The sequence below is a fragment of the Nerophis lumbriciformis genome, linkage group LG24, assembly GCF_033978685.3.
Source record: "Nerophis lumbriciformis linkage group LG24, RoL_Nlum_v2.1, whole genome shotgun sequence".
Lineage (NCBI taxonomy): Eukaryota > Metazoa > Chordata > Actinopteri > Syngnathiformes > Syngnathidae > Nerophis > Nerophis lumbriciformis.
In genome coordinates, this window is record NC_084571.2 from 10,866,194 (window position 1) to 10,880,000 (window position 13,807).

General features: G+C 40.0%; 1 protein-coding gene across 1 annotated transcript in view; it reads left to right on the top strand.

The window, feature by feature from the left end:
* LOC133620255 (alpha-1,6-mannosylglycoprotein 6-beta-N-acetylglucosaminyltransferase B-like) overlaps positions 1 to 13,807 on the top strand; it is a 357,389-nt gene that overhangs the window by 289,860 nt on the left and 53,722 nt on the right. Inside the window, exon 10 of the mRNA XM_072915959.1 lies at positions 12,276 to 12,407. Coding sequence (XP_072772060.1) covers positions 12,276 to 12,407 — 132 coding nt within the window. The remainder of the gene's footprint in view (positions 1 to 12,275; positions 12,408 to 13,807) is intronic.

The window sequence follows — 13,807 nt, forward strand, 5'->3', positions numbered from 1 at the left end:
TAGTGCTTCCAACCAGTCTTTTAACTGTCCATAGCGGTTCTACTTGTATGGATTCTTCATTCATCACTCCAAGCAACGTTTGTAAGTTTTACAATATAACTAAAACAATTCTTACTTACTAAACCCTCCCATGTGTAATGTATGTAGGAGTGTTTTCATGCATATTTGTACATGCTATCGTAACGTCGTTAGCAATAGCTAACATGTGTATTTTTGTTAGTATTGTTAACTTACAACGGCATTCTTTTTGTATTGTTTCAGTTTCATAAATTCCTCAGTAAATTCACCAAAATGTCACCGTGGAGTTATCGAGTCTGTTCAGCTGATTGGAGAGCTAGCTTCCGCAGCTAGTGAGTCCATGATAATGACTTCTGTTTTGTTTGATCAGCCGTTTTACTGCCATGTTAAAAACACTGTTTGTTAACAAATAAGGTATGTAAATAAACATTCATATAATATTTTTGTGTAAACAACACATTTCACAACGTATATATATATGCAACTAATATAGTGATACTGTAAATGGGAAAATGTTACCACTGTTATTTTTTTTTCTATTATTTATTCTAGCAACTGAGCTGCGGCTGTTTTTAACGATGTGTTTACTGTAAATGGAAAAACAAAACGGTAAATTCCGGACTATAAGCCGACACTTTTTTTCTTACATTTTAATCTTTCCGGCTTAAAAAATGGTGCGGCTGATTTATGCATTTTTCTTCGCCGACGATTATATAAAAAATAGTTAAAAAAACTAAACAAGCAAACTGAAAATGTGTGTTAGTTTGGGCAAACTCATCTTTTGGATGAGTTTGCTCATTCCAGGTGTTGCCATTCCATTTAGTGCTTTCAACCAGTCTTGTAACTGTCCATAGCGGTTTTACTCGTATGGATTCTTCATTCATCACTCCAAGCAACGTTTGTAAGTTTTACAATATAACTAAAACTATTCTTGCATATTAAACCATCCCGTGTGTGGTGTCTGTAAGAGTGTTTTCATTCATATTTGTATGTGCTATCCTAATGTAATCAAGCTAACGTCGTTAGCATAAGCTATTACCCTAACACGTTTACACGTGTCTGTGTTAGTATTATTAACTTACAATGGCATTATTTTTGTATTGTTCCAGTTTCTCAATTTCCTCAGTAAATTCACCAAAAAGTCACCGTGGAGTTATTGAGTCTATTTAGCTGATTGAAGAGCTAGCTTCCACAGCTAGCGGGTCCATGACGATGACTTGTGTTTTGTTTGATCAGCCATTTTACTGCCGTCTTACAGACACCATTTGGAAAGAATTAAGTTAAAGTTAAAGTACCAACGATTGTCACACACACACACACTAGGTGTGGCAAAATTATTCTCTGCATTTGACCCATCACCCTTGATCACCCCCTGGGAGGTGAGGGGAGCAGTGAGCAGCAGTGATGGTCGCGCCCGGGAATCATTTTTGGTGATTTAACTCCCAATTCCAACCCTTGATGCTGAGTGCCAAGCAGGGAGGTAAAGGGTCCCATTTTTATAGTCTTTTGTATGACTCGGCCGGGGTTTGAACTCACAACCTACCGATCTCAGGGTGGACAATCTAACCACTAGACCACTGAGTAGGTCTGTAAAAAAGTATGTAAATAAACATTTACAAAATATTTATGTGTAAATAACTCCTTTCACAACATATATATCTGCGGCTTATAGTCAAGTGCGACTAATATATGACACAGAAACCACAGGACTTGCAACAAGAGGGGAGGTCTGAATGTGCCAGCCACTAAGGGGCGCTGCTTCGTTGTCCTTCATACCACGTGGGGGTCAAGGGGTGGGAAAGACGTTGGGTGGGGGTATGCGTGCATATGTGGCCATGGTCCATAGTTTGTGTGTTAAGTCTGTAGTCGTTCTGCAAGCGATGGCAAAGGAACAGAGTTTATCTTTCCAGGTGTGGTTGACAGGAATTAGTTTGTTTCGACTTCGCTGCACTGTCCTCCAAGGGAGTCTCGAAGGAACAACCTAGCCAAGTCGCAGCCAGGGAAAACAATCAAGATTAGAATGGTTGTGCTTGAGCGAAAACAATTCAAAATGGTCTATTTCTGGTCCTCAAATTCCTCCAATAATTTGTGGCACCTACTCAGAATGGCTGCTAGCACCTTCCAATTTGTCGATACAGGGCAACGCTTACTCCAATCAGCAGATGTCCTGTTATCATGATTCCAAATAGGTGGATCACTTCAGCGTCCTCGACTGTAATTGTCGCCAGGCAGTAGGCACTCAGCTTCTCCCAAGAGTCGGACGTGTGTCCAGCAACAACCGCTCCGACAGGACAAGTTCCCCTGTCAATTTTGTTGAGAGGTCAGTTGATCATTTCCATTGTTCAGATGTTGGAGAGCGGTGCAAAAAGAGGCAGCAAGAAAGTTAATCGACACAGGACGAGACAAGGAGGCAAGCAGGGCAGACACGGAGAGGGGAGGGTGTGTGACCGCCTTTGCCAAGAGCCAAGATAGAACGCAACTATAATGATTTGATACTTGTTTGTACTGACAAATGTGCTGTTTTATTGTTCAATGATTATTACCTATGCCTAGCTTGTGTGCTATTGTGTGCTTATCTGCTGCGTAGCTGCTAGCTCCTGGTAGCCTATAGCCTAGCATGTTTACCTTTTGTACATGACTTTACTAAAATAGAAGTTGTGTACTTATTGAAGGATATTTACATGTTAACTGGCTGTCCAGCTTTGCACAAGAAAACACGCTGCAGGACTGCTTGTATCCCACATGATATCACACACAAGTAAATACGCTGCAGGACTGCTTGTATCCCACATGATACCACACATAAGTAAATACGCTGCAGGACTGCTTGTACCGCACATGATATCGCACACAAGAAAACGCGTTGTAGGACTGCTTGTATTGCACATGATATCACACACAAGTAAATAATACAGGACTGCTTGTATTGGACATGATATCACACACAAGTAAACACTGCAGGACTGTTTGTATCCCACATGATATCACACACAAGAAAACACGTTGTAGGACTGCTTGTATCCCACATGACATCACACACAAGTAAATACGCTGCAGGACTGCTTGTATCCCACATGATATCGCACACAAGAAAACGCGTTGTAAGACTGCTTGTATCCCACATGGTATCACACATAAGTAAATACCCTGCAGGACTGCTTGTATCACACATGATATTGCACACAATTGAACACTGCAGGACTTCTTGTATCGGACATGATAGCACACACAAGAAAACACGTTGTAGGACTGCTTGTATCGTACATGATATCACACAAGTAAATACGCTGCAGGACTGCTTGTATCACACATGATATTGCACACAATTAAACACTGCAGGACTTCTTGTATCGGAAATGATAGCACACACAAGTAAACACGCTGCAGGACTGCTTGTATCGCAAGTGATATTGCACACAAGTAAACACGCTGCAGGACTGCTTGTATCCCACATGGTATCACACATAAGTAAATACGCTGCAGGACTGCTTGTATCGCACATGATATTGCACACAAGTAAATACGCTGCAGGACTGCTTGTACCGCACATGATATCGCACACAAGAAAACGCGTTGTAGGACTGATTGTATTGCACATGATATCACACACAAGTAAACACTGCAGGACTGCTTGTATCCCACAAGATATCACACACAAGAAAACACGTTGGACTGCTTGTATGCCACATGATATCACACACAAGTAAACACGCTGCAGGACTGCTTGTATCCCACATAAGTAAATACGCTGCAGGACTGCTTGTACCGCACATGATATCGCACACAAGAAAACGCGTTGTAGGACTGCTTGTATCCCACATGGTATCACACATAAGTAAATGCGCTGCAGGACTGCTTGTATCACACATGATATTGCACACAATTGAACACTGCAGGACTTCTTGTATCGGAAATGATAGCACACACAAGTAAACACGCTGCAGGACTGCTTGTATCGCAAGTGATATTGCACACAAGTAAACACGCTGCAGGACTGCTTGTATCCCACATGGTATCACACATAAGTAAATACGCTGCAGGACTGCTTGTATCGCACATGATATTGCACACAAGTAAATACGCTGCAGGACTGCTTGTACCGCACATGATATCGCACACAAGAAAACGCGTTGTAGGACTGATTGTATTGCACATGATATCACACACAAGTAAACACTGCAGGACTGCTTGTATCCCACATGATATCACACACAAGAAAACACGTTGGACTGCTTGTATCCCACATGATATCACACACAAGTAAACACGCTGCAGGACTGCTTGTATCCCACATAAGTAAATACGCTGCAGGACTGCTTGTACCGCACATGATATCGCACACAAGAAAACGCGTTGTAGGACTGCTTGTATCCCACATGGTATCACACATAAGTAAATGCGCTGCAGGACTGCTTGTATCACACATGATATTGCACACAATTGAACACTGCAGGACTTCTTGTATCGGAAATGATAGCACACACAAGTAAACACGCTGCAGGACTGCTTGTATCGCAAGTGATATTGCACACAAGTAAACACGCTGCAGGACTGCTTGTATCCCACATGATATCACACATAAGTAAATACGCTGCAGGACTGCTTGTACCGCACGTGATATCGCACAGAAGAAAACACGTTGTAGGACTGCTTGTATTGCACATGATATCACACACACAAGTAAAAAATGCAGGACTGCTTGTATTGGACATGATATCGCACACAAGTAAACACTGCAGGACTGCTTGTATCCCACATGATATCAGACATAAGTAAATACGCTGCAGGACTCCTTGTATCCCACATGATAGCACACACAAGGAACCACGCTGCAGGACTGCTTGTATCGCAAATGATATTGCACAGAAGAAAACACGTTGTAGGACTGCTTGTATTGCATATGATATCACACACACAAGTAAAAAATGCAGGACTGCTTGTATTGGACATGATATCGCACACAAGTAAATACGCTGCAGGACTGCTTGTATCCCACATGATAGCACACACAAGGAAACACGCTGCAGGACTGCTTGTATCGCAAATGATATTGCACACAAGTAAACACGCTGCAGGACTGCTTGTATCCCACATGATATCATACACAAGTAAACACGCTGCAGGAGTGCTTGTATCCCACATGATATCCCACTCAAGTAAACACGCTGCAGGACTGCTTGTATCCCACATGGTATCACACATAAGTAAATACGCTGCAGGACTGCTTGTATCGCACATGATATCGCACACAAGAAAACGCGTTGTAGGACTGCTAGTATCGTACATGATTTCACACATAAGTAAATACGCTGCAGGACTGCTTGTATCACACATGATATCACACACAAGTAAACACGCTGCAGGACTGCTTGTATCGCAAATTATATTGCACACAAGTAAACACGCTGCAGGACTGCTTGTATCGGACATGATATCGCACACAAGTAAACGCGTTGTAGGACTGCTTGTATCGCACATGATATCGCACACAAGTAAACACTGCAGGACTGTGTATCGGACATGTTATCGCACACAAGTAAACACTACAGGACTGATTGTATCGGACATGACATCACACAAAAGTAAAAATGTTGCAGGACTGCTTGTAACGCACATGATATCACACACAAGTAAACACGCTGCAGGAATGCTTGTATCGGACATGATATCACACATAACTAAACACTTGTCAGGACTGCTTGAATCGGACATGATATCACACACAAGTAAATTCGCTGCAGGAATGTTTGTATTGCACATGATATCACACAAGTAAACACGCTGCAGGCCTGCTTGTATCGGACATGATATCAGACAAGTAAACTCGCTGTAGGACTGCTTGTATTGCACATGATATCGCACACACGTAAACGCGTTGTATGACTACTTGTATCGGACATGATATCACACACAAGTAAACACGTTGTAGGACTGCTTGTATCAAACATGATATCGCACACAAGTAAACGCGTTGTAGGACTGCTTGTATCGCTCGCACATGATTTTGCACACAAGTAAACACTGCATAATTGCTTGTATCAGAAATGATGTCACACACAAGTAAACACTACAGGACTGCTTGTATCAGACATGATATCCCACACAAGTAAACATGGTGCAGGACTTCTTTTATTGGACATGGTATCACACACAAGTCAACACTGTGCAGGATTGCTTGTATCACACATGATATCACACACAAGAAACACACTGCAAGGCTTCTTGTATCATACATGATATCACACAAGTAAACACGCTGCAGAACTGCTTGTATTGAACATGATATCGCACACAAGTAAACGCGTTGTAGGACTGCTTGTATCGCACATGACATCGCACACAAGTCAATGCGTTGTAGGACTGCTTGTATCGTACATGATATTGTACAGAAGTAAACACTGCAGGACTGCTTGTATCAGACATGATATCACACACATAAACATGCTGCAGGACTGCTGGTATCGCACATGACATCACAAGTAAACACTGCAGGACTGCTTGTATCGGACATGATATCACACACAAACAAGCTGCAGGACTGTTTGTATCTGACACGATATCACAAGTAAACGCGCTGTGGGACAGCTTATATTGCACCTTTGACATGCAAACCTATGTCATCCGACACTTGTTTTTTATTTTTTTATTATAATGGGATCGGATGGATACCTGAAATCAATATCAGACCGATACCCAATATCAACATTGGACCGGTACACAAGTACTTGTCATGGCTCAGGAGAGGCAGTGCCCTGCAGACAAAGAACTGTGGCGACAGATTCCACTCAAAAGTGATGAAAGACACATTAGGGTGAATTCATGACCACAACTCTGCATTCCTGCTGGTTGTTAGTCAAGTCCTTCATGTGAGGAAGATGCAAACTGCAGCACTCACTGAGGCAACATTTACACAACCTGGCCAGACCATGAAGGCATCACGACCAGCACAGATAGCACTTGAATGCATCACAGTGTGCTGTCAAAAGTGTGTGTGTGTGTGTGCGTGTGTGCGTGTGTGTGTGTGTGTGTGTGTGTGTGTGTGTGTGTGTGTGTGTGTGTGTGTGTGTGTGTGTGTGTGACTACCCTTCTTGAGACACCAACAAGTAAAAGTAGCTTCCATATGAGGAGGCGTGAACAAGTGATGACATAAATCATGGTCCCAATACAGAAAAGCATTGCATCAGAGAATGTCTCATTTGCACCCCTGGTGGTGAAATCTATCAAAATGAGGGTGGTCCCAAAAAGGAGGGATTTTTCAAATTGACTTTGTGTCGCTTTTAAAACTGCTCCCCCTCTGGCCAACATATGACATAACAAGGGTGAGAGTGAGTGAGTGAGTGAGTGAGTGAGTGAGTGAGAGTGAGAGAGAGAGAGAGAGAGAACTTTAAGTAAATAAAAAATGTAAATAAAATAAATAACTAGAAGCAGTCTTTTTCTCACAATGTGTCAACTTTTTTCTTATAAAATTGGGAATAATTTCTCATAGGGACGGCGTGGCGCAGTGGAAGAGTGGCCGTGCGCAACCCGAGGGTCCCTGGTTCAATCCCCACCTAGTGCCAACCTCGTCATGTCCGTTGTGTCCTGAGCAAGACACTTCACCCTTGCTCCTGATGGGTGCTGGTTAGCGCCTTGCATGGCAGCTCCCTCCATCAGTGTGTGAATGTGTGTGTGAATGGGTAAATGTGGAAGTAGTGTCAAAGCGCTTTGAGTACCTTGAAGGTAGAAAAGCGCTATACAAGTACAACCCATTTATTTATTTATTCATTCTTTCTGTTTCTGTAACATTGGAATATTCTCTCTCTTAAAATTATTACTTTTTAATGCAAAATGGGGGCATTTGTCATGTAAAATTCTGACTTTTGTCATAATATTGCCATGTTTTTCATTAAAAGAGTGACATTTATTGAGTAAAATGACTTTTGTTATAATTTTGCATTATTATTATTATAATATTGCCGAAATTTTAAGGCTTTCTTATAAAAATTGTGACTTTTGGCGAGTAAAATTACGACCCCTTTTCATAAAATTGCCAAAATGTTAAGCTTTTCTTGTAAAACTGCAACTGTTGAGTAAAATTCCAACTTTTATCATAATATTGCACAAATGTTACATTTTTCTTGTCAAATTTTGACTTGCGTTGAGTAAAATGACGACTTTTATTATAATACTGCCAACATTCTAAGTTTTTCTTGTGAAATAGTGACCTTTTTCTTGTGAAATTCCAACTCATTGTTCACAACAAGCTTTTTTATATGTGCATAGTATGTATATATTATTAATGTTGTAAATGCACATCTTTATATATCTAGAAAGGGTGGTCCTAAAGAGCTAAGCATTATTCGGAGGTCTCAAGAACGTAAGAAATACAAGAGTGTGTGTGTGTGTGTGTGTGTGTGTGTGAGAGCCCAAACTAAAAGTGTAGACAAACTGGGCGGCTCCCCTATCGCCACACTTGTACGCTCTTTGTGCGCTCCAACGATCTTGCCGTCATCTTCCTGAGACACACTTCACAGCACAATCCTGCACACTGACACCCGTACACACACACACACTGTAGACACATCGATCTGTTGGAACACAAATATTGTATAGTCTGATGGAAACTGGCTGTTTAATTGTCTTTGTACAATGACTGTGACACATCTTGTATGGACACTAATAATGGCTAGAAGTTGACAAATGTGTTGTGTTGTTTATCTGAACTTGTTGAGTTAGTCCTCACCTTGTCTAACTCTCCCCAAACTTGTGTTATTAACTATTATAAGGATGTTATTAAAGGCCCACTGAAATGCGATTTTCTTATTTAAACGGGGATAGCAGGTCCATTCTATGTGTCATACTTGATCATTTCGCGATATTGCTCTATTTTTGCTGAAAGGATTTAGTAGAGAACATCGACGATAAAGTTCGCAACTTTTGGTCGCTGATAAAAAAGCCTTGCCTGTACCGGAAGTAGCAGACGAGTAGCGTGACGTCACAGGTTGTGGAGCTCCTCACATCCGCACATTGTTTACAATCATGGCCACCAGCAGCGAGAGCGATTCGGACCGAGAAAGCGACGATTTCCCCATTAATTTGAGCGAAGATGAAAGATTCGTGGATGAGGAAAGTGAGAGTGAAGGACTAGAGGGCAGTGGGAGCGATTCAGATAGGGAAGATGCTGTGAGAGGCGGGTGGGACCTGATATTCAGCTGGGAATGACTAAAACAGTAAATAAACACAAGACATATATATACTCTATTAGCCACAACACAACCAGGCTTATATTTAATATGCCACAAATTAATCCCGCATAACAAACACCTCCCCCCTCCCGTCCATATAACCCGCCAATACAACTCAAACACCTGCACAACACACTCAATCCCACAGCCCAAAGTACCGTTCACCTCCTCAAAGTTCATACAGCACATACATTTCCCCAAAGTTACGTACGTGACATGCACATAGCGGCACGCACGTACGGGCAAGCGATCAAATGTTTGGAAGCCGCAGCTGCATGCGTACTCACGGTGCCGCGTCTGCGCATCCAACTCAAAGTCCTCCTGGTAAGAGTCTCTGTTGTCCCAGTTCTCCACAGGCCAATGGTAAAGCTTGACTGTCATCTTTCGGGAATGTAAACAATGAAATACCGGCTGTGTTATCCGGCACAACAGTCAAGGGGTGCATTCTACGGCTGGGGTGCATTATAAGGCACAATACCAGCCGCAATAAATCGCTTCCCACCTACAGCATTCTTCTTTGCTGTCTCCATTGTTCATTGAACAAATTGCAAAAGATTCACCAACACAGATGTCCAGAATACTGTGGAATTTTGCGATGAAAACAGACGACTTAATAGCTGGCCACCATGCTGTCCCAAAATGTCCTCGACAATCCGTGACGTCACGCGCTGGCGTCATCATACCGAGACGTTTTCAGCAGGATATTTCGCGCAAAATTTAAAATTGCACTTTAGTAAGCTAACCCGGCCGTATTGGCATGTGTTGCAATGTTAAGATTTCATCATTGATATATAAACTATCAGACTGCGTGCGTGGTCGGTAGTAGTGGGTTTCAGTAGGCCTTTAATGTGTTATTATTCATAACTAGCCCCCCCACCTTGCTAAAATCTCCCCAAATGTGTTCCATTTGTTTGTGCTGCAAAATGTTTGTCTAATATAGTTTGTTCCAGTTGTTCATGCTGCAAAATGTTTGTGTCTAATATAGTTTGTTCCATTTGTTCATGCTGCAAAATGTTTGTGTCTAATATATATGTTCCATTTGTTCGTGCTGCAAAATGTTTGTCTAATATAGTTTGTTCCATTTGTTCATGCTGCAAAATGTTTGTGTCTAATATAGTTTGTTCAATTTGTTTGTGCCGCACAATGTTTTTGTCCATAATAGTTTTTGTTATTAACTACTATGATTATGTTATTGACTTGTTATTATTCATAACCAGCCTCCCCCCCACACCTTGCTAAAATCTCCCCAAATTTGTTCCATTTGTTCGTGCTGCAAAATGTTTGTGTCTAACATAGTTTGTTCCATTTGTTTGTGCTGCAAAATGTTTGTGTCTAATATAGTTTGTTCCAGTTGTTCATGCTGCAAAATGTTTGTGTCTAATATATATGTTCCATTTGTTCATGCTGCAAAATGTTTGTGTCTAATATATATGTTCCATTTGTTCGTGCTGCAAAATGTTTGTGTCTGATATAGTTTGTTCAATTTGTTTGTGCCGCACAATGTTTTTGTCCATAATAGTTTTTGTTATTAACTATTATGATTATGTTATTGACGTGTTATTATTCATAACCAGCCCCCCCCCCCCCACACCTTGCTAAAATCTCCCCAAATTGGTTCCATTTGTTCGTGCTGCAAAATGTTTGTGTCTAACATAGTTTGTTCAATTTGTTTGTGCTTCACAATGTTTTTGTCCATTATAGTTTTTGTTATTATCTATTATGATTATGTTATTGATGTGTTATTGTTCATAACTAGCCCCCTCACCTTGTCAAACTTTCCCCAAGCTTGTTCCATTTGTTTTTGCTCCAAAATGTTAATTTTCAATATAGCTGTGTTATTAACTATTATTTTATTAATGTGTTATTATTCATAACTAGCCCCCCCACCTTGTCAAATTCGCCCCAAATTTGTTCCATTTGTTTGTTTCGCAAAATGTTTGTGTCTAATACAGTTGTTATTAACTATTATAATTATGTTATTAACACCCCCTCCCACTTTATCAAACTCCCCTAATGTGTTCCATTTGTTCCATTATGTTTTTGTTATTAACGTGTTATTATTCATAACCAGCCCCCGCACCTTGTTAAAATCTCCCCTAATGTGTTCCATTTGTTTGTGCTGCAAAATGTTTGTTTCTCTTATAGTTTTTGTCATTAACTATTATGATTATGTTATGTTTTATATATATATATATATATATATATATATATATATATGCATATATATATATATATATGCATATATATATATATATATATATATATATATATATATATTTTTTTTTTTTAATTATTCATTACCTTGTCTCATTTGTTTGTGCTGCAAAATTTTTTTGTCTATTATAGGGTTTATGTTATTGCCATTTCATTACACATGACCATAAAACATTTTGCAGCACAAACAAATGGAACAAATCTAAGGAGATTTTGACAAGGTGTGTAATGAATAATAACACGTTAATAACATGAAAACCATAAAACGTTAACATGCAATTCATAATAATAAACCAAAACATTTTGCAGCACCAACGTAACAAACAAATTTGTAGAGATTTTTATGTGAGTTGCTTTCGTAGAAATGATCTGATCAGACCCAAAATGTAATCTCGTGCTCTATAACCCATTTCGGACATTTCCTCAAAGTTTCATCAAAAAGTTCCCGTCACTTTTCGAGCTATTTTTAGCGTAATGAAAAGAAAAGGAATGAACACTCTTGTCAGTCTCCACTATCTTTGTCTCTGTGGGCGGAGGTGGGGTGGCTAGCATGCACCCACAAAAACATAAGCGAAAGGTAACGTCGGAGAATTGGTCCGGATCAGCCCCAAAATCTAATCACTAGTTCTTTATTTCTATTTCTGACGTTTCCTGAAAGTCGAGTGACAATCCTTCCCAAATATTTTGAGTAATGCGGCTAACAAGTCAACAAAAATGTCGGCGATCACAGGCGCTGCGTTGATGCACACCCATACTCGGGAAGTCGCAGTCGATACTTTTCGGTCTGTGATCTCGTGGCGAACGATGTCGTGTCTGCAGGTTTTTGGGGGTCTCTCCTGGTAGAGGAAGCTGCCCTCTGAGCGGCCCGCTGCCCTTTGACCTCATCTACACGGACTACCACGGCCTGAAGCAGATGAAGCAGCATTTGGGGCTGTCGCTGAAGAAGCACAAGTCAGTACTTTGATCTTCCTCCCTGTATCGTGTCTGATAAGAAATATATTTTGTTTTCTTGTCGATCTTATGATTCCTCTTTTCACATTTATTCATGTACCAGAGGCACGCTTCTTGTTTGATACCACCATGCCATCCCTTGTTTTTATCACATTGTTATCAAAAATATATTAATTATCATATTTTACTGCTTTGTAAAATGTTTTCTTGTTGTTTGATACCGGTCCTGTGATTCCTCTTTTCACATTTATTCATGTACCAGAGGCACCTCTCTTCTTTGATACCACCATCCCTTGTTTTTGTCGGATCGTGATCAAAAATATAATAATTATCATATTTTACTGCTCTTTAACATGTTTTCTTGTTTGATACTGGTCCTGTGATTCCTCTTTTCACATTTATTCATGTACCAGAGGCACATTTCTTGTTTGATACCCCCATATCACCCCTTAGTTTTATCGGATTGTGATCAAGAACATAATAATTATCATATTTTACTGCTCTGTAACATGTTTTCTTGTTGTTTGATATCGGTCCTATGGTTCCTCTTTTCACATGTATTCATGTACAAGAGGCACATTTCTTGTTTAAAACCATCCCTTGTTTTATCGGATTGTGGTCAAACATATAATAATTATCCTATTTTACTGCTCTGTAACATGTTTTCTTGTCGTTTGATACCGGTCCTGTGATTCCTCTTTTCACATTTATTCATGTACCAGAGGCACGTTTCTTGTTTGATACCATCCCTTGTTTTTATCTGATTGTAATGAAAAATATAATTATCATATTTTACTGCTTTGTAACATGTTTTCTTATTGTTTGATACCGGTCCTATGATTCCTTTTTTAACATGTATTCATGTACCAGAGGCACGTTTCTTTTTTGATACCACCATACCACCCTCTAGTTTTTTTGGGTTGTGATCAAGAATATAATAATTATCAGATTTTACTGCTCTGTAACATGTTTTCTTGTCGTTTGACACCGGTCCTCCGATTCCTCTTTTCACATTTATTCATGTACCACAGGCACGTTTCTTGTTTGATACCACCATGGCAACCCTTGTTTTCATCGGATTGTTATAAAAAATATCATAATTATCATATTTTATTGCTCTGTAACATGTTTTTCTTGTTTGATACCATCCCTTGTTTTTATCTGATTAAGATCAAAAATATAATTATCATATTTTTCTGCTCTGTAACATGTTTTCTTGTTGTTTGATACCGGTCCTATGATTCCTCTTTTCACATTTATTCATGTACCAGAGGCACGGTTCTTGTTTGATACCACCATGGCAACCCTTGTTTTCATCGGATTGTTATAAAAAAATCATAATTATCATATTTTATTGTTCTGTAACATGTTTTCTTGTTGTTTGATACTGGTCCTATAAT